The 25,278-nt window shown below is 42.2% G+C and overlaps 1 protein-coding gene across 1 annotated transcript in view; it reads right to left on the reverse strand.

The window, feature by feature from the left end:
* Positions 1 to 8,807: 8,807 nt before the first annotated feature.
* The window catches only part of AKNAD1 (AKNA domain containing 1), a 34,828-nt gene continuing 18,357 nt past the window's right edge, over positions 8,808 to 25,278 (reverse strand). The window contains 7 exon segments of the mRNA XM_033093750.1: positions 8,808 to 8,939; positions 9,711 to 9,840; positions 11,975 to 12,056; positions 13,834 to 13,938; positions 14,036 to 14,158; positions 17,308 to 17,405; positions 20,251 to 20,336. Coding sequence (XP_032949641.1) covers positions 8,808 to 8,939; positions 9,711 to 9,840; positions 11,975 to 12,056; positions 13,834 to 13,938; positions 14,036 to 14,158; positions 17,308 to 17,405; positions 20,251 to 20,336 — 756 coding nt within the window.

Consider the following 25,278-nt stretch of genomic DNA (forward strand, 5'->3'; position numbering starts at 1 on the left):
CAAAAATTATCTTGGTGTTTTTGGGGGGAAGTTAGGAAGTTGAAAAGTTCTAAGTCAGGGAGTTTCAAAGAAGAAAAAGAATGGACCAGCAATCTTCCCACCAAGATAACCCCTGTTGGCTCTTAAAAAAAAATAATATAAGGTTGGATAATACTTAACAACAGTGATATGTTCTGAGAAATGTGTCGTTAGGTGATTTTGTCCTTGTGCCGACATCGAAGGCACTTACACACGCCTAGATGGCACAGCCTCCTGCACACCCAGGCTGTAGGGTAGAGCCCATTGCTCCTAGGCTACAAACCTGTACAACATGTTACTGCACAAAACATGAGATTAAATCAGTCACAAGAGAAAATGATGCAATCAAGTGACATGATAAACACAGGATGTATGAGGCTGCTGCTTGTGTAACATTGCATACTGTTTTACAGCAAACTTTTTTTATAAATAGAAAGTATGCTCTAAAATAATTAAAAGTATAGTATAGTAAATACATAAACCAGTAACAGTCATTTATTACCATTACCAAGCATTACATACTGTACATAATTACATGTGCTGTACTCTGTACGACTGGCAGTGCAGTAGGTTTGTTTACACCAGCATGACCACAAACATGTGACTAATGCCTTCTGCTATGACATTGTGGCAGCTGTGATGTCACTAGGTGAGGGAATTTTCCAGCTCCAGTATAGTCTTATGGGACCACTGTCATGTATGTGGTCCATTGTTGACCGAAGCGCTGTTATGCAATTCATGACTATATAAGGATGTCTGCACACACGTTACACAAAGGGAGTATGTGTTACACAAGAAGGACATCTTCATTTCAAACCTGTCCTTTTACCTGCCCTTAGTGTACTGTCGTATGATAGGCCATAATTTTAAATATCACTCGTCTTCAGAGTTTTGCTCTTGCAAATAATGCTGCATTGTTAGGGTACATTTGCAAACTTACACAAATATTTCTATAATATAAATTTCTAGCAATGACATAGCTGGTCAAAGTATTTGTGCATTTAAAATACTAACATATACACATTTTTAATTTTTATGCAGATCATCACTTTTCCTTTATGGCTTCTGAATTTTATGTTGTACTTAGAAATACCTTTTGCACCCAAGGTTATTAATTCACCCATTGTTTCTTCTAGAACATTTTGATTGTTTCATTTCCTTTTTTACAGGTAACCCATCCATCTGGAATTGAGTTTAGTGTGAGAGTGTATGCTAGATATTGTCTCTTAGCACTTGGGATTATGTCCTATGCCTCCCTTTCCCATACCACAGGGGATGAAAGGCTAAAAATGAAGTTTTTCAGATTAGTAGGGTTCTGAAGGTTAGATTCTGCAAATGATTTGCATTTGGTCAAGATTTGGGAGGTAAGAGGCAGAGGCCATATACCGTGGCTACGCCAATGACACGTAACCACCTGCCAACAGGAGCTGTTTGTAGCAATCAGACTCCTCATTTTAGTGTCTGTTACCTGCTTCATGGATATGAGGCAATGCTGGTGGCTGCAGCAGCACTCGCATCCTGTTTCCTGAATGACAGATGGTGATATGACCTTTAGTCTAAAGGCATGGTGGCCCCCAGTTCCTGCCCCTACAGCTTTTTCCATGATTTTTTAAGGACCTAATTCTGTGTATGAAATCCCATTCTCCTTGAAGTATGTAGAGGAGTTTCTGTTCCTACAAAGAACCCAAACTGATATAATATTTAACAAGGATCCAGCTTTATTTCTGTTTAAACATCCAGATATTATACCAGGTTTTATTGGTATCCTCTCTTTCCCCAGCTAATCTGAAATACTACCTTTATCATAGACTAAATTTACATTTGTGTTTTGGTTTATTTCTGGATTCTGTTTTATGGCCCTATAGTATTTCTTACGGTATTTATTTTAATTCATTGTATGTTTTAATATATGATGGCTGTAATCTCTACTCCACCGGCACCTAAATTACTGTTATTTTTCAGAAATTTTCTGGCTATTACATTTGTCTAAGTGAACTTCAATGTCATTTTGTTAATACCAAAAAGTTATTTTGGTATTTTCATTAAGTTTTCAGTAATTTTATAGGTTAACTTAGGAAAAATCCTGACAGCCTGATAATGTTGAAACTCGATATTCAGGAATATACAATGTTTTTTCATTTACCTAAATCTTTATGACCTTCAGGATCTTCATTTTCTTCACACAGGTACTGCATGTTGCCATATCTGATCTGTCATGGTTCCATGTGAATTGGATCTCCTATTATTCTTTTCAAACAGATTTTTATATATAGAAGAGTTACTGTTTTGATAACAAATTTCATAACTTGCTATTTGACTAAGTGATGATTATAAAATAATATGCATGTGCTTTCTTAGTGCTCTATACAGGTATGTGCCAAACAGCATATTTTTTCCTTTCTCTTTTTTTTTTTTTTTTTTTTAAGATTTTATTGGGGAAGGGGAACAGGACTTTATTGGGGAACAGTGTGTACTTCCAGGACTTTTTCCACGTCAGGTTGTTGTCCTTTCAATCTTAGTTGTGGAGGGCGCTGTTCAGCTCCAGGTCCAGTTGCTGTTGTTAGTTTCAGGGGGCACAGCCCACCATCTCTTGCGGGAGTCAAACCAGCAACCTTGTGGTTGAGAGGACGCTTTCCGACCAACTGAGCCATCCTGGAGCTCAGCGGCAGCTCAGCTCAAGGTGCTGTGTTCAATCTTAGTTGCAGGGGGAGCTGCCAACCATCTCTTGTGGGACTCCAGGAATCGAACTGGCAACCTTGTGGTTGAGAGCCCACGCTCCAGCCAACTGAGCCATCTGGGAGCTCAGCGGCAGCTCAAGCTCAAGCTCAAGGTGCCGTGTTCAATCTTAGTTGCAGGGGGCGGAGCCCACCATCCCTTCCAGGACTTGAGGAGTTGAACTGGCATCCTTGTGGTTGAGAGCCCACTGGCCCATGTGGGAATCGAACCGGCAGCCTTCAGCGTTAGGAGCACAGAGCTCCAAATGCCTGAGCCACCGGACCGGCCCAAACAGCATTTTTAAGTGCTTCTATTACCTCATTTGATCTTGTCATTTAATCCTGTGAAGGTAGGTACTGTTATTATCATCTCCATTTTAAAGCTGAGGAGACTAAAGCACAAAGAAGTTGTGTAATTTAACCTAGATGTGTACATGGAGAGGAAGGCTTGACATGAATAAACAGCTCTCCTCACATACGGAGCATGAGAACAGTCCATTGCCAGTGAGAGGGTTAATTTTTGGTGTCTGCTTTTATCTGAGATCCTTGAATGCCTTGGTAACTATCTGTCAAGGGTTGGTATCTGTGTGGAACAGAGATTCAGACTAATCCAATACCTGTGACAGCAGAACTCGAGTGTGATGACAGCAAACATTGGCCCATTTCATCAGTCACTTACCACCTCAGTGATCACTTTGCCCATTCACACTGATGTGAGATCCTTTGCTGCCTACATTTCACATATGTTTTAGGCTTAAAATAGGAGAGACCCTTTGTTTCCCAAACCTGTTACTGAATTTGAAGACATAGACATAAAAGATCTCACATAAATTACTTAGTATAAGCTGTTCCTCATCCCCCAGAATTAGCAATTAAACATTCTTATATTTAGACCCAAGGAAAGACTTTTGTTGTTGCAACTAACTGAAACCATTTATTCACTCTCTCTGAAGCAGTTTTGCTTCCTGTTGAAATGTGCTTGGTCCACAGCGTATAGTGGATTCCCATTGTTCAGCGATATTCACAAAATTAAGCATGAAAAATATCAGCAGTTCACAAGATGCAAACATTTTTGGATTCGCGCCCAAAGGGCCCAGATCCTGGCAGTCGACGTAAGATGTGATCCCTTCATAACGCAGTTCTGCTACAAGTATCGGATCCCCTTTGTGAAGCCCATCAGGATGCGGGCAGATTTCTTTTAAAATCAAAGGAGCAAGAAATGCCTTCCTCCACAGTAAAATTTCTACTACCAAGCAATTTGGATATTAAATATAAATACATATATTCATAGTATGAACTATGCCTATTTTAAGTAATTCGTTAACAATAAGATTACAACAGAGAGGAATGATAAAAAGATGAGTTTTTGTTTGTATAATCTAATAGTTAACTAAAGCAGATGGCTTGAACGTTCTCTTAGAAAAGCATTCTACAGCCCCAGCTCCTCCTGCTGTCTTGGACCCGACAGCCTCCAAGCAGAGACCTGTGCGCTGTGGAAACTGCCGGGCGTTTCTTTACAGCACCTCTGCCTTCAGCTCTCACGAGCCTCTTGACTCAGTATTAGACGCGATCATTTAACAAGCATTGTTTTCCTGGTTTAGCACTGCGGCCGAATTCGAAGAGGTCTGCCGGCACTGACACGAAGTTGCATGAGGGAGGAGACAAGGCTACTGAGTCAATTAATATAAAATTATCCTTGTAAATCAGAGCCTCCCTAGCACTTTTTCAGAACACCTGACGGACATTGCCCTGTTTGTTTCTTGGATGAGTCGTGGCAGCGATTGTTCACAGTGATCATCAAAGAAATGTAAAATTACATTTAGAATATAACTTAAAGCAGAGATGGATCATATTTCTAAATCAAAAATGATTACAATAGTAAAAAGTTTCTCTAAAGGTTAGTTTGAGGGATTAGAACATTCATTTATGGTAGTCCTTTCTAACCTGGCTTCCACGGAGTTGCTTCAGGTGTCCATGAACTTGAAAAATTGTGTGTAAAATCATGCATGTGCACATATCCCTTTTCAGATTCTCAAAGACCATGGAACCCCCAAAAAGGTTAAGAACTCATGAATCATTTAAGAATACTTCAACCATCCAGGAAAAGGATGTAATTTTAAACTTGGGGACAGGATAGTGATGCTTGGTGCACACGACAGATTCTCAAGTTGTGATTCAGTTTAGGTAAATGATGAATCTAGAAGCCTCTTTCGCACGTACACAGTTGGAGCTCCTTTTTTCCTCTTAAAAATACTACTTCCAGTGTTCACTGTCTTCCTCGTAATGCCACTGCTTAAAGTAAACTTAGCTACAAAATCAGAGGTATCTTGAGACTGGCCTCTGCTTTATCTCTTCCAAGGCACCCCAAGCAATTTCCAAGCCCCAAAGTTAAAAACAGCCCGTTCTTCGGCCATCTAGACAAATAGCAGCTGCCTTGGTCACAAAAATATTCAAAGTGGGAATAGATTCAACTCTCTCCTTCCCACGGAGCAAAATTCTGGAGGTTGGGAAACCATTTGTTAAACATTTGGAGTGAATGGTTCCCTCAGGAAAGAGGGAAAGAACCAATAATTTGCTGCTCTGTCATTAAGGAGGTTAGAAAAGTCTTAAAGAAGCAAGTCCAAATCTTGGCATTACTCTGACATTATATATGAAATGTTATAAATTTACTAAATCCCAGGTTCACAGTTGTAATGAATTGTCTTCGCTTTTGTTCCAAGTTTCTTTAATCTAGGATTATTGTTTTTGCATATTTCTGACTCCAAATATCTTTAATCAAACAATTTTAGGTTCCATAGTGCAGCGGCAACAAGTGCTGGCGCGGATGTGGAGAAAAGGGAACGCTTGTGCACTGTTGGTGGGATTGCAGACTGGTGCAGCCGCTATGGAAAACAGTATGGAGGTATCTCAAAATTCTGAAAATGGAACTACCTTATGATCCAGTAATTCCACTCCTAGGTATCTATCTGGAGAAATCCAGAACTTCAATTCAAAAATCTCTATGCACTCCTATGTTTATTGCAGCACTATACACAATAGCTAAGACATGGAAACAACCAAAATGCCCATCGGTAGATGACTGGATTAAGAAACTGTGGTACATTTATACAATGGAGTATTATGCAGCCATAAGGAAGAAAGAAATCTTACCATTTGCAACAACATGGATGGATCTAGAGAACATTATGTTAAGTGAAATAAGTCAGACAGAGAAAGATAAGTTCCATATGATCTCACTTATTTGCGGATTCTAAAGAAAAGAATAAGTGAATGAACTAATCAGAAACTGGGAGACAATGAGGAAAAACTGAGGGTTGCTAGATGGGCGGGGGGAGTGGGGGGTGGGGGGGAGGGTGAGGGGATTGGAGGGCAGTCGGTGACCACAGGATGGCCACGGGGTTTGAAAATTAATCTGGGGAACGTAATTTGGTGGTTACCAGAGCGTAAGGGGGTTGGGGGGTGGGGGATGAGGGTGAGGGGGATCAAATGTACGGTGATGGAAGGGGAGCTGACTCTGGGTGGTGAACACACAGTGTGATTTATGGATGATGTGATACAGAATTGCACAACTGAAATCTATGTAATTCTACTAACAATTGTCACCCCAATAAATTAAAAAATAAATAATAAAAAAAAAAAAAAGAAACTGTGGTACATTTATACAATGGAGTATTATGCAGCCATAAAGAAGAAAGAAATCTTACCATTTGCAACAACATGGATGGATCTAGAGAACATTATGTTAAGTGAAATAAGTCAGACAGAGAAAGATAAGTACCATATGATCTCACTTATTTGTGGATTCTAAAGAAAAGAATAAGTGAATGAACTAATCAAACAGTTTGGGAGACAATGAGGAAAAACTGAGGGTTGCTAGATGGGCGGGAGGGATGGGGGGTGGGGGGGAGGGTGAGGGGATTGGAGGGCAGTCGGTGACCACAGGATGGCCACGGGGTTTGAAAATTAATCTGGGGAACGTAATTTGGTGGTTACCAGAGCGTAAGGGGGTTGGGGGGTGGGGGATGAGGGTGAGGGGGATCAAATGTATGGTGATGGAAGGGGAGCTGACTCTGGGTGGTGAACACACAGTGTGATTTATGGATGATGTGATACAGAATTGCACAACTGAAATCTATGTAATTCTACTAACAATTGTCACCCCAATAAATTAAAAATAAATTTAAAAAAAAAAAAAAAGAAATAGAAGTGGAAAGAAAGCTAAAAAAAAAAAAAAAGACATAATTAAATATCTACTTCTCAGGGAGGCTATCTAAACACCCACTTTAATTAGTACCCACCAGTCATTCCTTCTTTCACCATCTGCCCAGCCCTTACTGTCATCTGGCATTATCTCGACTCTAAGAATTTGGTTTTTCGTTTTCCTCATTAAAAGTGAAAGCCAATGAGATGGGGGACCGTGTTGCTTCCTCGGACCTCAAACTCGCTTGAGACACAGTGGGTTCAGAGGAAACATTTGATGAAGAAATCCTGCTTTCAAACATGCAACACTGATCACCAATGGCAAACCTGAGCTAGAATGGAAATCTCCACAGTCGTGTTGGATGCCGATTTTGTCACACTGTGCCGTCATCCAAGCTCACAGTTATTGGGCACCAGGAAATGAAATGTTATTTTGAAATTCAAAAGCTATTTTCAGATAGATAAATTTTTATTTCAAATCGATCACAGTTACACATCTTGGCAATGTAAGTTTGTTGGGTTTTTTTTTTTCCCTTTGTTTTTCTGGGTTGTATTTCACATGAGATGAGGTGAGTCAAACAGCCACTTGAGACTGCTCAAAGCACAGCTTTCATAACAGCTCACATTTAACCTCCGCCAATGAATAAGTAAAGGACAATTCATGAATTCTTCAAATAGTTTCCCCTGATATAGGTATCAGCCTCTTTCTGATTTCACCCTTAATGCACATGGGTACCTTTCCCACAGACTGTGTTATTTTTCCTAAGCAACTGCTATTCCCATTGAATTTTTATTTGGGGGGGCGGGGAGGTAACTTTAAAGTGACATACTCCTTATTAAGCCTGTAATTAGGTTGAGTAATGTTCAGAAAATAAATTGCACTTCAGTTTTTCCAAAGTAAGCTTTCAAAAGTAAGTTCCTTGAACAATTATGTTGGATCTGAAAGTTGTTTTGCGTCTAACAATGGAGATTTGCAATCAGGTTCTTTAGCACAAAAGGATGTTCAGAAGAATAAAATACTAGTAACCACCAAAAAAAAAAAAAACAATTTTATAAGCATATCATAAGAATTTCATACAGTACAGCCAATGAAAAGGAATGATCCTCCCCTTCCCCACAAAACTTCCAGTTCCATTTTCTAGAGGTCCACTGCTTATTTTTGTGTACTTTCCAGAAAGTATATATGCCTTTTGGAATACACGAAAGGTCACACTGTATATATTATTAGGTATCTTCCTTTTTTCCCCACTATCTCGCAGGTAATCCACCTCATTCTTTTCAGTGGCTGCAGAGTATTAATTGTATAACTGTTGCTATATATGAATCATCACATAGGGTATTTAGATTAGTTCCACTTGGGGCTGTTCCCATCGGGGCTCTGGTGGCCATCCTCGTCCGCGTACCAGGGCCTACCCGTGAAGTAAATTGCTAGTGGTGGGATTGCTGCTTGGAGGGGAAGTGCTTTTAGAATTTGTAGAATTTAATATTATCAAGTCGCCTTCCAACAAAGCTATATCAATTTATACTTTCGCCAGCTGTGTGTGAGAGTACCTGTCATCCCCATACTCACTGACACTGGGGTTTTTCGAACTTTTTGGGGGGCACCATACTAATAGGTAAAAGTATATTTTATTGTTTTGATTTATTTTGAGTTAGGAATACAGATTTATTTTAAAATAAATACTTGCTGATTTGATTTTAAGAATCAGGTCTCCTCTGTTTTTTTTTCTCTTAAGCACTTTGTGTCTCCCCCTTTCTTACAATTTTGTTTTGCTCTAGAAATTCATCTTCCTAAATTGTGCAATAAGTAAAATATGTGGGGAGGAGATCAAGTTTTCTTTACATTTTTTTAATCCTTGGTTGCCTGGGGTCAAACTAGTACTTCAGTCGACTCCTCCATCTCTGTAATTTGGCAAGATCTTCTGCAATACTTCTAATCATTTGATCAGTAGTTTCTTTCAAAATTGTTGCTGTCTTTAGGGCATGATCCAAAGATAAGTTTAAAACCTGGAGAGGAAAAGTCCACACATTTTAGTTACATAAATTTACTACTGTTTTTGTCAACTGGATTCCCTCATTATTAAACATTGCAAGGTGGAATTTTGGACTGTTCTATTTTTCCACCCGGTCTATTTCTGTTTTTGAGGGTTGGTTTCCTAGGAAACCAGTCTGACATGGAATATATTTTTTAGGGCAAGGGACAGAAAAAAAGACCAACACATGACTGATGAGCATGAATCAGAGAGTTAGGTCAGGAACCTGCTGGGCTATTTTCCTGCTGTGGAGAAAGATCTGTGAGAAAGAAGAAAAGCTCTTGGGGTGGGGTGGAGGGGTCATTGAAGGGGACTTAGGGACGTAACCACTGAGAGACGGTCCTGGATGCAGTGCCCAGGCGAGTGGGAGCATTTGAAAGGGTCCTGGGATTAGAGTTTCTGGTTTGAAAATAGGAAATGGCTGGCAGCCTTAACCCAGTGTCACTGGTGAGCGGCCAGAACAGTCTCCAGTGCTTTCACACCTGGGCCAGGGGAATCCTGGAGCTGAGGCACCACCCACAAAAAACTTTCTCCAGGAAATTTCCCTGGGAACCAATTTAGGAATAATACAAACCACATGGCTATTCAGGCTGTGTCTCTATGTTAGTGCTGAGCACAAACTGTTTTTAATAGAGCATTTTCAGATGCCCTCATACTGTAATAATTTAAAAGCCATCAGTTGTGTGGTCAAGACCACACTTACAAGCTCCAAGGATTCTAGAACGTTTTTTCCCTATGTCCTCACCTCAGATTCCATTTCTTCAACACTGCTGAAGTTTCTTAAGGACGGGCTGCCAGAAATCCTGCAGGAGTGAAAGTGGGGTGAGGGTGTAGCAAGGTCTGAACTGTAGGTCGGGAAAGCCTTAAGATTTTTTCTGGAAGGCACAGGCACAGTGCTACTTGTGTAAAGTGCTACCCTTAGCGCTGGGGTTCGTATGTGCTGTGTGTGCGTGTTGGTCGTGAGGAGTCTGCAAGGAGCACCCTCTGCCTGTGTAGCTCTCAGTCCCTTTTCGGCTGACCACAGCTGAGCTTCAGACAGAAGTGGTTCCCATGGCCATGAAGGGCGTTTCCTCCCAGAATCTGTCTCCTTTTCTATTGCCAGAGAAAGAAGCAAGACTCCGAAGAGATTTTTATTCAGTTTTCATTGTTTTGGGGTCAACATTCTACCTGCATATTTATAAAACAAATACAAATCTGGCAATTGCAGGCACTTTTAGTTAATTCTAGCTTACGCAGCAAGGAGGCAGCAGCACTAGAAAAATAAAAGCAGCACCTCTTTAAGTAAACAGGCTCCCCTGGGCTAGGACACTGTAACTACAACTCTGTCCCTTAGTCTGTAGTGGGTGAATGAGGGCCAAGGCCACTACGTACAGTTGTTCAGGTTGTGCACGGCATAGTTCTAGGGGGTTTCATTCACAAAGTCCACATGAAGGACACTGCCTGGAGTCAGACACTACTCACAGCCATGAGTAGTGGCCCTAGGAGGCGCCACAGAACTTTGCCTGACAGGTTGGCCATGGAGTCATTCTCACGTCTTCCCCTGGCTTGAGATTCCTTCTACTAAACATTTCTTCGTTGGTGCGTAACAACGCTTGAGAGCAGTATCACTTCCAGAAAGTCTCACTTCAGATGCTTGCGACTCAAAGCTTCCGTTCACCCTCTCTTCCCACCTCATTAACATCAGTTGGTTCTGCAGGTTAGTTTAACACACTGGGTCTGCCCTCCTGTCAAAAGACGTGATTCAGCAGCCTCTAGCGAATGAAAAACCCTGGGCAGGCACGGCGGTGCGTTGCGGTGGGAAGAGTGTGGGCTTCAGAATCCTCTATGTCCCCACGTCCAATGAGTCACCACTATCAATAATAGCCGTCACTTGCTGAGTGCTTACTGTGCATCAGGTACCTTCCTAAGTGCTTTACGTGTTGACTCAATCCTCAATGAGTTCGGCACTATTTTTATTCCCATTTGGGGAATAATGAAGAAATATAGTGGGGAAAGGGAGGCACAGAGAGGTCAAGCAACCTGCCCAAGGATACAGAGCGAAGACGCCAACCCAAGAAGTCTCCAGAGACCACCTGCTTAAACAGCACACCGCGCTATGGTAGAGGGTAGTGGGTTCAGACGGAGTGAGTGAGTTCAGAGCCTTGACTCTTCAGACCTATTGATTCTGCCTCTTAAGCAGCTCTTGAATACTAGTCTCCATTGCTGCCAACTTTGACCAAACTACCATCATCTTACCTGGATTTTTACTCTAGCCTCTTACGGCATTTGGCCTCTGCTCCGACCTTTGACTCCTCTAACCCATTCCCCCTCACTTAGTAGTTAGAGTGATCTTTTAAAACACTAAAAAAAAAAAAAAAAAAAAAAAAAAAACTACCTTTAAAAACACCCTGGTTAAAAAACTTACGTTGACCTAAGAGTCTGAAATCCTGGGACTGACAAGTCCCTGCACAGTCTGGCCCCGTCCATCCCACCTGCCTTCCCTCACCAGCTCCATCTGTCCCATCGCCACTCCCGTATTTAGTCTCCAGCCATACCATTCCTGAACTTGCCAAGGGTCTTCCCACATCAGGAAGATCTCTTAGACTGGAGTGTTCTTCACTCTTCCCACTACATCCCCCTGTTCATCTGTTCATATGTATCCTTTGGAGCTCAGCTTCCCTGAACCCCAAACTAGGTAACAGCACTCTATATGCCCCCTTCTTGGCACTTACACAGACTGGCTTCTCTACCAAAAATACGCTCCACGAGGGCGGGACAGTAGTGGACTTTGTCCTCAGCACTGTGTCCTCAGCACCTAGCATAGCACCCTGCTATTGACACTTAAATATTTGTTGAAAGAATAAATGAGTGATTGAAGTATTAGCCAGACTTCGGTTTGAATCCTGGGCTCACCTTCGTGTAATTCCGATGATCTTGGGCAGGTAATTTAATGCACTGAGCACACAGTATGCACCCAACCAATGGGTAGACAGTTTTGTTATCATTAATAATAGTAAAATAAATACTTACTTTCCTGGTATGAGCTCATGTTCTTCTGGAGAGGATTTTGAATTTGCTGTCTCAGAACAGATCCATTTTGGTTTTGAACAAGCTGAAAAATGTTAGCTATAATTAAATTCAGGGCAGCAAAAATGATCCCCAAATGGTGGATATGTGGATATCATTTCGTGAACTTTTCTGTGTGAATGAAATCTTTCATTAAAATTCCATAAATAAGAAAATTGGGGAACAGAAAACATCAAGTATTTTACATTCAAAGAATTCAGAGAGAGAAATTCAACTTTTAAAAGGAGTTTTATTAGCAGACAAGAGACCGGGAGTCTATGTTCCCTGGGTGCTAACTGTGTGACCTGGGCATGCTGTCTTAACCTTTCTGGGCTCAACTACTTCATCTGAAAACGGAGGGATAATATCTTCCAAGAGGTAGAACCATTGGATTCCTGAAGTCCTTTCTAAATTTAGGAGCAAGGATTCCAGGAGTTAGAAACTAACAAGTTAGTCACTACAACAATTCTAGAAAGTAGAGACTAAACAGAAAAGATAAATGTAGGAAAGTCACCCCTCTCTCTCCTCCTCTTGCATCTATCTTCTGCTTTCTCCTTCCAGGTCTCCTGTCTTAATTCACTGGTCTCTGGTAGCAGTAACCAGAAAGTCCAACTTTAGTCATGCTGACCACCCAGGCTTGCGTTGTGATAAACAGAGGCACTAATGAGCTCAGTCTTAATCCTTTGGTAGTCTCCAAATATAATTTTGGATTTTATTTGAAACATAGAAACTCAGAGTTAGAAAGGACCAGAGCGCCATCTGGTCCAGTTCCATTTAGTCTAGTCTACATATCTACAATGTCCTAACGAAGCACATTGTCCTCCAGTCTACAGGTGGGGCTCACGACCTCCCATGACAGTCTACTCCATTTCCTGTTCATTCCAATTTCTGGAAGATTCTTATTTAACACTGAGCAGATGATGCCTCCCTGTGACTTCTGTCCTCTTGGCCACTGAATGTTTACTAATGGAGTTCAAGATCACATTTCAGATGACTCTGTTGCTTGCCTCATCCATATATTGGAATAACAGGTCTCACGAGCTGTAGACCCAAAGACCAAATAGATAGTAAAGAAACCTGCCCTGTTGCTTCTGCAGAGTCACGGACTGTCACCTTGACAATACATTCAACTGGAGGATTTGAACTCGTCCTCAAGAAAAGAATAAGTCAGAGAATCAGGTAGGACTGTCTACGGGCAAAATGGGCAGCATTTCCTTCCCTCCTCTGTGTTCTCTTAGCGCTTACCACATTTTGCTATGAACTTTCCTTATTTGGGTGAGTTCCTTTCTCACAATAGATTATAAACTCCTTGGGAGGGACGAACCATGTCTTACTCATCTTTATTAACAAATGTTTGTGGGATTTTAATTTTTTCCTAAGACAGCAAAATTTTCCATTGAGATTGGCAATAATGTTTAAGGGGTGTAAAAAGAAGTCTATTTCTTTATATGCTGACCGTCAGTAGGGATATAGTTAAAGCTTTTGTCACTCCTGAATAATAATAACAGTGGCAATTATTTAGTCAGTCATTTGTTCAGCAAATACTTATGATTTGTTACCAAATTGCACCGATAAAGCACCTAATAATTTTCAAAGTCCTTTATTGCTAGAATTTCATATCTCCCAGCCTCAGCCCAGGCTCTTGCCATCCAAGAGTAGAGCTGGATATGGAAGTGTCAGAGGAGGGCTAGAGACCTGAGCAGCAGACCGGGGAGGGCAGGGGGCTTTCCCAAGTGGAAGCAGTGGCCAGTGTGATGTGGGTCTCCCACACCTGGGAGACTAAGTTGTTTACAAAGATGGGATCATGCAGGAGATGTACTTACAAGGTGAGAAAAGTTTATTTTCATCTGAAAAGCTGAGTTGGACAAAGACACTTTCGCTGTGATTTAAGTAATTCTGTCCTGGGGTGTTGTATCTATAATGAAATTCTAAAGAAGAAAAGATTGACAATATGAGTCATTGCCTGGGAACAACAGCTGTCCCCACTCCCACCTTCTTTTCGAGGCCCCCCCCAGTCTCCCTCACCTTTAAGTGGTTCTTTATGGCAGACTCTTGGGGAGTCATGAATCTTAGTGCCACAGGTCTCACATTTATTACTCTGCAGTCCAGTGCCAGAAGCGGAATAGCAGCTGTGTCCTGTATCAGGACCTGAAAAAGTCCAAATGATACAAAGGAAGTGTGAGTTTCTTGGTTATAGTTGTAAAATGTGTGGCAAGTAGAGCCCTAACCATGCAAGGTATGCATTACACACCAGTGGTGTCTTCCCCAGCTGTGCTACCAAGGGGAGTTGCCTGCCTAGGGGATGACATTTGGGACCCCAGTCTGACAACTGCGAGATGTTTTGATAAGTAACAGTTCTGACTCATGATGAAAGTCTCAAGATTTGCCTCACATGTGTGGATGCTTAGTAAAGATCTGCTGAATGGATGGATCTCTGGGAATGCAGCTCTCTGAATTACCAGACAGTCTTGCATTGGTAATTCTTTTTCCAGTTTTGCCCTGATACATCCACATTCTCTTCTCAGACCCTGCTGTGGCCGAGAGCTTATTTTTATCACCAGGCAGTAGGAAAGATGGGTTTCCCCTACGTCAAATTCATAAGCCCATATAGGAACCTGAATCATAGCTTTGCCATCATCAGTGCCACGGAGAGGCTAGTAGTAGAGAGTGCGTGTGTCTGGTGCAGGTGTAGAAGTTGTTCTGGCCTCGCTCTCGAGGTAAGGCCAGAGCGTGGAGCCTGCGCCAGGCAGGTGAGCATGTCATGCTTGGGTGTCCAAGCAACATCTCAGCTCCAGGACTGATGAGTCCTGGGGACAAAGCCTTCGCCAGTGATACCAGTCTTGTTGCACTCCTGATCACATGCATTCATAACATTATCTTTGAAAGTGTAAGTCACAAATGAAAGGAGCTTTAGGAAAGCTTTTTTCTTTCCCAAATCTCACTCAGTCCATAGTCACTGAATGCCTTCTTGATCCAGAGCCCAAGAAAATCACAAATAGAAGACGGGCATACGCTGGGAAGGTTGTGTTGTAGAGTTGAAAGAACAAGAGGTTCAGATAGGCCTGAGTTTGACCTGGTTCTGCCATCTATTAGCTGTGATTGTTGGAACTATGGTCCACAAATTCTTTGACATGCTGTTCAAAAAGTAGAGCCTAATTCCTCTCTCCCTAAGTGTGGGCTGGATTGAGTGGCTACTTCTAACGATGAGAATAAAGCGGTAGTGATGGTGTATAACTTCCAAAACGAGGTCATAAAGGACATAGAAGTTTCCATTCTTGGTCTTTCTCTTGGATCACTTGCTCTGGGGGAAGCTGGCTACCAAGTCTTAATGATGCCCAAGCAGCCAGTGGTCATGTGAGTGACCATCTTGGAAGCAGATTCTCTGGCCCAGTCGAGCCTTCAGATGACATCAGTACTGGCCAACATCCTGATTGCAGCCTCATAAAAGATGGTGAGCCTACATCACCCAGATAAGCTACTCCCAAATTCCTGGCCCATAGAAACTGTGCATAGTCAATGGTTGTTTTCAGCCATTTAAGTTTTGGGATCATTTGTTACCTAACAGTAAATAACTAATATACCACCTTTTTGACACTGGCAAGTCACTTAATTTCTCTGAGTCTTGGTTTCCTTATCTATAAAATAAAGATAGGAATTCCTACCTTACAGGGGTGTTGTGATAGTTAAATGACGTACACTATAGCAACAATGGTGAAACTTTTGATTTCAGAATCCTTTTATTTACACCCTTAAAATTGAGGACCCTAAAAAGCTTCTGTTTAGTTTTTATCTATCATATATCATAATATATGCCATTTTATATACCTATGCTGAAAATATTCAGTCAGCTGAAGATGGATTGTTAGAGAAATATCTATATATAAATTTCAAATTGTTTTTGTTTATACAGGCCTGAATGGGCAGTCCTGAGGCTTTAAAAAATTTTTTTTAAACTGAGGTATTTTTTTAAATATTTTACTTACATCGTTTAAAAACAATCCATTTCATATTAACAAAATAGTAGTTTAAATTTTTTTTAATTGCCGTTGACAATATTATATTAGTTTCAGGTGTGCAGCATAGTGGTTAGACGTTTATGTAACTTCCAAAGTGATCCCCCTGATAGGTCTAATACCCATCTGATACCATAGCAATGTTATTACAATGTTATTGTAAATTGTACTTGACATCCCTGTGACTATTTTGTAACTGCCAGTTTGTACTTCTTAATCCCTTCACCTTTTTCAGCCCAACAAAATAACATTTTTTAAATGAAAACTAACTTTTTGAAAATAAAAAAATAGAAGAGTGGCAGGTTTCGTGTTTTCTCAGGTAGCTTGAATATCTGGCTTAACAGAAGGCAGCTGGATTCCATAGCTGCATCTCCATTCAATCTGTTGCAATACTGGCCTCGCACAGATATATAGCTAGAAAAGAGCGGACCTCATGGCCCCCCGAAAGGGTCTTAGGGACCCCGAGAGGCCTTCTGGCCACACTTGGAAAAGCTCTACTCTGTTACAGCATCTGGTATGTTCAATCAGCAAAACCTATTATTACTATTATTAGAAAATGTATCATCTACAGAAAAGAAATAGAACTAAAGGTGACATCGAAAGAATAGTGAGTTGAAGGAAAGGTTCTTGGCTGACAGGCTGTATGAACCTGAGCCATCCTTGTTAGCTCCTTGGCCCTCGGGTTCCTCGTATAAACTGGGTAAATCAGGCCCAGGTGGTGATTTTCATGCTTGGAAGCTGCCTGAGCAGGAAAGCCTTGGCCCCACCTCTTCCCCACCCAGGGAAGTTCTGCCAGGGGGTGTTTTTCTGCTTACATTATTTTTGGAGAAAGGCTCCTATGACTAAAAATCACTGAATTCCATGCCCTGGTGTTCTCTGGGTCTCCTCTCAGCTCTAACTTTCTTTGCTTCTGTGAACTGTGTCTGGACAAGTCGGCAGCAACTCTCTGTGGTGGGTAAGCTTACAGGTGCACAATATGGGTCACGTTGGGAGAATGGGGACACAGAATTGAGGCCACCCAATGACTGAGACAGTAGAGTCTTGTGATTCCAGCCAGAGACAGGTGTTGGCGTTTTTCACCCTACTTCACCACATCTTATGTAAATCTATTCAATTTTTAATTCTTTACATTTTGGGAGAAAAAAAAATTCCTATCATGAAACACCCTACTCTAGGGCAATTCCATTTGGAGTAGCAGATGGAAGCTGGAGCTCACCATGAGCAGACCCCTTAGAGAGGGACCTTGAAGACAGAGCACCCATGTCCCCAGGCCCCTCGACTTACTGAGAATTGAATCTGGGTGCAGTGCCGTTTCTTGAAGGGCAATGGGAAACCTTCCACGGTTGATCCTTCTATGGTCTTTTTTCTCCATTTTTTGCTTCCTGAAAAAGACCCCATGGGACTCCATGAACTTTTAAGTACACTTCTAGTAGAGATAGTGAAAGCGTTGGTAAAGCTGAAATGTTAAGTTTCCTCTATCAGAGCCTGGAACAATGTAGGAGTGGCATGCCATCCTCAACACCTGCCTGCCTGTTGAGTTTCCCTGTGAGAAATTATACCCAGCAGTTTGGCCTGATTAAAATATAGTTACCAAACATTAAAAGTAAATCTGTTTTTGTCCACAGAGGATAATATCTAATCATCATCATATATATATATATATATATATATATATATATATATATATATATACACACACACACACAATATCGAAATTTGAAGTATGGAATTATAAAATGTGCAGTTTTCTTCGTATTCATGTTTCAAAATCAGTTTTTATCTGGGGAAGAAGCTGTGCTATATGTATGTCAATACTGGGTCACACATGGCTTTGGCTCTATACATACAAGCTGAATGTGTCCCAAAAACTCCAGCAAGGTGGATTTTGTCCAGTGTCTGTGGGACTAGAGGCTAGGGGGCATCTGGGCTTAATTTAGCTGTACAAGGCCACAAGGGGGCATCAGAACGATGCCCTACAGTTATTTACCAGAGGCTTTCTCTGACCTGTCTGTATCTTTTGCCTTCCTCGTTCATGGAAAGTCTTAATTCCTCCAAAGGAATTCTACCTAATAACAATTCTTAAGGTTCTTGCTCAGCCTTTGGGATTCATTAATAGCCCCCAGGGAAAGCTGCTCATTCTTAGTGTCGGGGGCACCGTGCCCAAGATATCCTGACTGAGACTGTGAGCAGGAATGAGACTGACCCAGGATGGGGTGTGAGCAAATGCACGCAGGTCTAACTGTGCCCGGGCCTGCTGCTCACAGAGAAAGGCTTCATGCTCAGAGTTTGTGGAGTTGGGGGCTGCAAAGCCAAGTTCTTCTCCTCCTCTTGGAAAAACATGCTCTCCTCCTGAGTCACATATTTTCTCATACTTCATTTTCTGTCTCCACCCTCCTTCTCTGGGGCATTTGAACATCTGCTCTCCAAAGTGGAAAGCTTGGATCTCACTCAAGTGAGTTCAGTCCAACACATGACTTTCTTTTTCTCCTTCTTTTAAACTTTTTTGTGCATTACAGTCTTCTTGCCAAATATAACAGCAAAGGGCAATTCTACCTGAGAAGACAGTTTTAGTAGCTTAAATCCAAAGTTCTGCATTAGAAATAACACAAAGGCATAATAAGCCTTTGACACATAGCATATGTGTTATTTATTTGCACGTAAATAGCACTTTACAAATACCGTGCAAACAGTTTGACCATCAGCAAGCTTCGTAAAGAACATGTCCCATCTGAGAGAGCTAATCTTCTAGAAGAGTAAAGGGTCCATAGCCCTCCGTTCAATTAATTCCTCAGGGATTCTGTTGTTCAACAAGATTTCAATTTATAAATCGTGTGTATCTCGTTACTGCCCAGCAGTTGATTCACTGTTAGGTTTGATTTTACACTTGATTGTGCTTTTCTTTGCATCTTGTCCATCTTGAAAGAATCAATTTAGTCTGGGACATTGGTCCCTATCTTGGTACGTAAGTGGTTCTGTATGGTCTAGACTGGGAATTTGGACGAGAAGCATTCAGTAGTTTGAATGCTTAATGAAAATGTCTTTTAAATGTCAATTTTTTTCTTATACTTCATAAAACCTTTAAAAATCCAAAATCTAGATTTTAGCTTAATAAATAAATAGGGGAGGCCTGGGAAGACTCAGGGAATAAGCCCCTCATATTTAGATTCAAAACTGCTGACTGACATGTTGGTTTAAAGTATTGGTCCCCACCAGATGACACCCGGTGATTTTTAGCACCAACACCATGCTGTTTCTTTTTCAGGGGGTGGAAACTCAATGGAACGCTTATGACGAGTGCCCATTCCTGTGGTAGAATGCTTTCTAACAGGAAACTTCAGTCTTCCAGACCTTCTCATCTGCTTCTATTAGCGTCCATCACGCACAGGTAACAGTGCTTGCTAAACAGCTGCTCCTTCCTTGACTCTGGACCTTTGACCTTTCAAAGGTTAAATTAGCTTTGGCACCAGTCCAGGTGCCCCCTGAGCTTAGAGGTGCCACTCGAGCTAACTGATAGAAGCTTCACATAAATGATTCCGAATCCACGTGGACTAAGAGTGAGTGTTTCTAAAACATTAAGGCTTTCTCCTTAGGATTTTACATGTACAGCTTTGTACACAATTTACAACTCGTTACCTGGAACATTTCTTGCTGAGGACCAGGGAGGAGTAAGCCCTGAGATGCGGGATTAGGTTTATTTCTGGGGGGACCAGGGGGCAGAGGAAGTCCACAACAGGGAAGATTTTCACTCATCACAAGCAGAGAGTAGTGAGGGTGGGAGCTGGTATGCAGTGGTGTACAGTAATATTCTACCTGGGCTGTGTTCAAAGCAAGACTGCAGGACAGACCACCCAGCACGTGCTATAGCCAGGGTTCTTAACCAAGGGGGCTTATCAGCATCGCCACGGGAGATTTAAAACAAATCTTCCCACCAGTGCTCCACCCCTGGCAAGGCTAATATATACAAGGTGGGGCTGAGGCATTTGCATTATTTAAACATCTCACTGGTGACTTTGGTGTTGTCCCCAGTGGAGAACCACTGTTAGAGGTATTTGTAAGTTGGAAGGAAGGCTGGGCTAAGTGCCCAGCCCTGAGATCCGTGAGTCTATAACTCAGCCAGTGGCGTCTGGCACCAGGTTACTTAGTTGACGCCCACTCTCACTGGAGTTATTATCCCAGTACTGGCTCCCACCCACCCACTCTGGGAGTTTAGCAGCAAGAAGCCCTCACCATTCAAGGACCCGATGGCAGAAGGCACAGCTCCGACTGGTTGTCTCTGCACGTTCCTGCCTTCCAGAGGCGCTGTCGGAGTCCCCCTGCACAAAGCACATACAGATGTGACTGTGACCGAGGAAGTGACTCATCCCTTGGCTGCTCACACACAGCCCAGCAAGCAGCTCAGGCTCCAATGAACTCACCATTTCCGGGCAGCAGCTTTCTGACCCCCTCCATCAGGGGTCTGTGCTGTGATGGCCTGGGGCTTGGGAAAAGAACCTCCAACACTGGCTTGACTTCTCTCCTTCTCCAAACAGATTTTCAAAGCTAGTTTACAAATGAGAGGATACTTTCCCTTTTTTTCGCTTTCCTTTCCTTTCCAATTACCCAACGCTCCCCCAGTAGATGGGCAGATTTTAGAAGATGATTTTTAAATCTATTGATCTGGCCACTGGTTAGCAGAGCTCTGAAATGTGTTTCAACAGAAATGCATTAAACTATTAATTAAAACAAGGCTTAGGGACTGTCTTGAGGCCTCAGTTACTGCTTATCATGTTCTTTTTTTCGACACAAAAAAATGACACTACTGATCTGAAAGGGCTGATACCACCCAGAATGTATTTGTTATGATAGTTTTACCCTTTACATAAACAGAAAATAAAACACTTTTCTCACTATAATAAACAATGTCGGCATAAGCATCATTGTACAGATAGCTTTTTCCATATCTGAATTACTTCCTTAGGAAATGTCTGGGTCAAAGGTTGTGAACATGTTTGTGTGATGATACGAATTGCCAAATGCTTTCCACAAAAGTTGTGTGAATTACACAGCCACCAACAATGTGGGCGACTCGGTTTGACCACACTTTCCTCTGCATTGGGAATTCTCACTGGAAAATGTTTTTGTTCGTTTTAAAAGGGGGGTGGTGGTGGCACCTTGTATTAATTAGAGTTTCCTTTGTTATTAAAGAAGATAAATGTTTTCCCATATGCTTATTTATTAGTTGTGTTTCCTACTTGTGACTTTTTCATTCACATCTTTGGTTCATTAATTTTTTTTGGAGGGTTTCAATGTTTTCTTATTAATAAAAACAACCATTTGCTGATTGCGTATCATGCCAGGTGCTTCTCACGTGGCTTCCTTTATTCCTTCCCACCATCCTGGCACTTTGTCCCCATGTTAATGGCGAATAATCTGAGGTTCAGAGAATTTAAGCAACTTGGCAAGGTCACACAGAGAATAAGGGGCCGAGCTGGGATTTGCCCCTTTAACGGTACGCTTGTGTTCTTAACCACAATTCTGCTCCTTAGGACACTTGTCAGAGCACTTTGTGTAATAAAAATCTCAACATTGAACTTTATTTGCTTTTAATATTTTCCCAGTTGTCTGCTGTTTTTTTTTTTAAGTTGACTGTGGTTTCAGTTTTGCAAACATAAGTTTAAAATGTTGATGTTGTCAAAGAAGAGGTGGAAATGGCCAAGAAACATAGGAAAATGGGTTAGATTTCACAAATAGTCAAAGAAATACAGATTAGATCAATGAGATGCTAGTTTTCACTTATCACTTTAGCAAAAATTAGAAAGAAACAAATACCTAGGTGGGGTCAGGTTAGAAGCACCTACCTTCCCCGGCACCGCTGTGGGCATGTAAACTGGCATCCCCTTTCTAAGGCCAGTTGATCAGAATGTTTAGTGTGTACTTTCTGAACCACTAGCTGCACTCTTAGGTTTTTATTCTAAGGAAATAATCAACTAGGGGGAAAGTTTGCATATGAAATGATGTTACCTGAGGCAGTGTTTATAATATCAAAGAACTGGAAAAAATTAAATGTCCATTAGTAACAGATTAGTTAAACGAATCAGGGTACATCCATATAATGAAATACAATGCAGTCCTTAAAAATGAGGCTGTAGGTTTATTCTAAGTGATGTGTTGAGATCCCCACAGTATAATGTTAAATCAAAAAAGCAGATCATAAAACAGTACATATAGTAGGATCCCATTTTGGCAAAAACATGTTATATGTGTGCAGAGAAAAAAGACTGGACAGATATATACTAAACTATCAGTAATATTCTCTCAGTGAACTATTCTTTATACTTTTCTCTATTTTCTGATTTTTTTTTCTTTTTGGCCATAAATTATATCGCTTTTGTAATTTAAAAAGTAAAGTCTCCCCCTTTTATTTCCCCCCTGCCCCACATTTAAGGGGTACCCCTGCCCCACATTTAAGGTAGATTTACATTAGCAGAATGTAGGAGGTGTCACCTGAGTTGGGAGACCTAGTATCCAGTGTCTCTTGTCATTTGCCCTGGGCAAGTCTCCTCACCTTTCTAAGCTTCCAACTCCTGCAAAAAGTCTTTGCATGATAAAGCTCTGAACCAACAGAATTATTAGTGCTTACTGCATAGTATAATTTTGTCATTTTAGACCCAGGGGTTTTGAATCCCAGTGTTTCCAATTCATTCATAATGAAATCATCTCCAATTGTGCCGTCCCCCACCCCCCCCCCCCCCCGACAGCAGCGTTGGCATCACCTGGGAGCGGGTTAGAAATGCAGAACTGCAGGCTCACCTTGGACCTACCGAATCAAAGCCTGAGTTTCGGTAAGGCCCGCAGGTGACGCCTAGGCCCCCTGCAGTTGGAGAAGCCCTGCCCTAGAACAGCTACCTTCGCAAGTTGGTGCAGAAAGAGTGGGAAATGTTAGCAATACCGCAGCTCTCGCCAGCACCACAGCCAGGCTGCCAGTTAGTAAAGGGCCAGGTGATCTTAAATTTGTCGATTTCACGTTCTGGGTGAGGAGTCAACCGCATAAAGGAACAAAGGACCGCGCTGCGGGACATTATCCTGGAATCGTTAGACGAGCTCGAGGCCTTTTGATGTGGTTGGTCTGGTTTTTAAAAAGGCAGCCGGGGAGTCGGGGGCAGTTTGACTTTTGGAATCAGTTCTGGAGCCCCAATCTGGGGGATTATTTGGTTTTCCTTTAATCTGGTGAAGAGTCGTAAGGAATTTAAATTCAGCATTCCTGGGACAGTGGGAAGGAGCAACTTGAGGAAGAGGGCGGTGGGGATATCACGTGGCCACTCGCCTTTTTCCTGCCCTCGCTCCCGCAGAGGGTTACCGGGGCGCCGCTGGGGAGCCCGGTAACTTTCGGTGCAGGTCCGCTTCTCCGTGGAGCCTCTCGGATCCTCCCGCGCGGGACCGCGTAGGAACGGGCCTGTTTCTGCCCTTCTGGCCAGGGACTGCGGTGGGGGGGCGGGGGCCGGGGACTCAGGTCCTACGAGGAGGAGGCCTCCTGCCGCCTTGCGGGTCCAGGGCCCCGAAGGACAGCCGGGTGCTCCTTGGGAATCTGGGGGCCGCACACAGGATCTTGCCGTTAAGGCTGCAGACCCGCGGGAGGTGACTCAAAATCATTTCCCCATTCCCGCCACCCCTGAGCCACCCTCACATCCCGCCTGCAGTCCCTTTCCCAGACTTGTCCCCTAGTTGCCTCCTCCTTGTCCCCCAAAACTCGGTTCTAATCTGATCTCCTCTGAAAAACCTGCCCCTACCATCTCTCCCCAGTGACCCTACCCTCCCACACTTGGTTACTTTTGGTCATATCACAGTACTTAATAGTCAGAGTAGTAACATCCGGGCCCCGTTTTAGTAAGTACTTTACCTCTATCAACTCATGTGAACCTCGTAACCATTTCTAACAAGCTCCCAGGTGATGCCCCTGCTGCAGGTCCGAGGAAAGCACTTGGGAGTTTATTTCATTACAATGGGAAATACTGGATCTAAAATGATAATGACAAAATTATAAGCAGTGAACAGTATCTCTGTTGGTTCAGAGCCTTCCAGTTTGCAGAGACTCTTTGCAGAAGAGGAGTTGGAAGGTTAGGCAGGAATTATCCTCATTTTACAGAAGAGGAAACTGAGGTACAGAGAGGCTATGTAATTTTCCCAACGTCACAAAGCTGATAAGTGACAGAGCCAGTATTTGGACCCAGGCAGTCTGGCTTCAAAATCATAAGGAATGTGTTATTACTTCCGGCATCGCCCTTTTAACAATCTCTAATTACATGTTAATTGTACTTGTTCATTGTATGCGTCCCTCACAGGATGGAAGCATCTTGAGGGTAGGTGATTGCCTGCCTTGCTTATGTTTATTTTTCCCAATACCTAGAAAAGTGCTTAGCATTTAGCAATAAATATTTGCTGAATGAATGAATAATACAAGCAGTAGACTCTTTTCAGGGCTACTTACCACAAAGTTATAGAGTTCTCAGCACTTCACAACAGTTGCTATAAACTTGAGACTATAAAGTTTGCATAGTAAAGAAGAGCAAACCCAGACCTGAGGGAGCTGCGGGGCGGAAGGCTAGGCTGACTCTCTGGGCTCCCTCACACCACCTTGAAGCTTATTTGGGTTCTTGACTAGAGGCGTATCATGCTGTGAACCTTGGGACTGCTTCTGAAGCATTGACATCGTTTATTAAAACCACACTGGCGCAGAGTTTCCTATGCTGAGCACTCACGAAGCATTCAGTCAGATGTTTGGGATACGAAATCGGGTACAAAGACACAATGATAAATGAGACACAGTACTGTGGGGACACAGGCCAGAGCAAAGAATTCTGCCTGGTGTGTGGGGGATGGGGATGGGGATGGGGGCTGAGGGTGACGGTTATATGAATGGTGTAACTCTGAAGCTGGGCTTCGAATGATGAGATTTTGCCAGGCAGGTAAGTGTTTTGAGGAGGCAAACACACTTCTTTGGAAGTGCTAACATTTCTGTAATCTTCAACATCTTGTATTTAACTCTGACAAAAACCTATTCAAGTTTTGAATATCAGACACAGGCTGTGTCTTCCAATACTGTCTGAAACAAAAGAATCAATTTAAGGCAATTATCCAGATGATTCAGTTTCTCAGAATTTTAATTCAGTCTGAAATGTTCTGATGGTGGAGGCTACAAAAACAAAAATGTAAAAGACAGTGGTGATTGATTTGAATTCCTAATCTTGCATATGTAAACAATCCAAGAGAATTTAACTT

This window comes from Rhinolophus ferrumequinum, chromosome 22 (genome assembly GCF_004115265.2).
Source record: "Rhinolophus ferrumequinum isolate MPI-CBG mRhiFer1 chromosome 22, mRhiFer1_v1.p, whole genome shotgun sequence".
NCBI lineage: Eukaryota > Metazoa > Chordata > Mammalia > Chiroptera > Rhinolophidae > Rhinolophus > Rhinolophus ferrumequinum.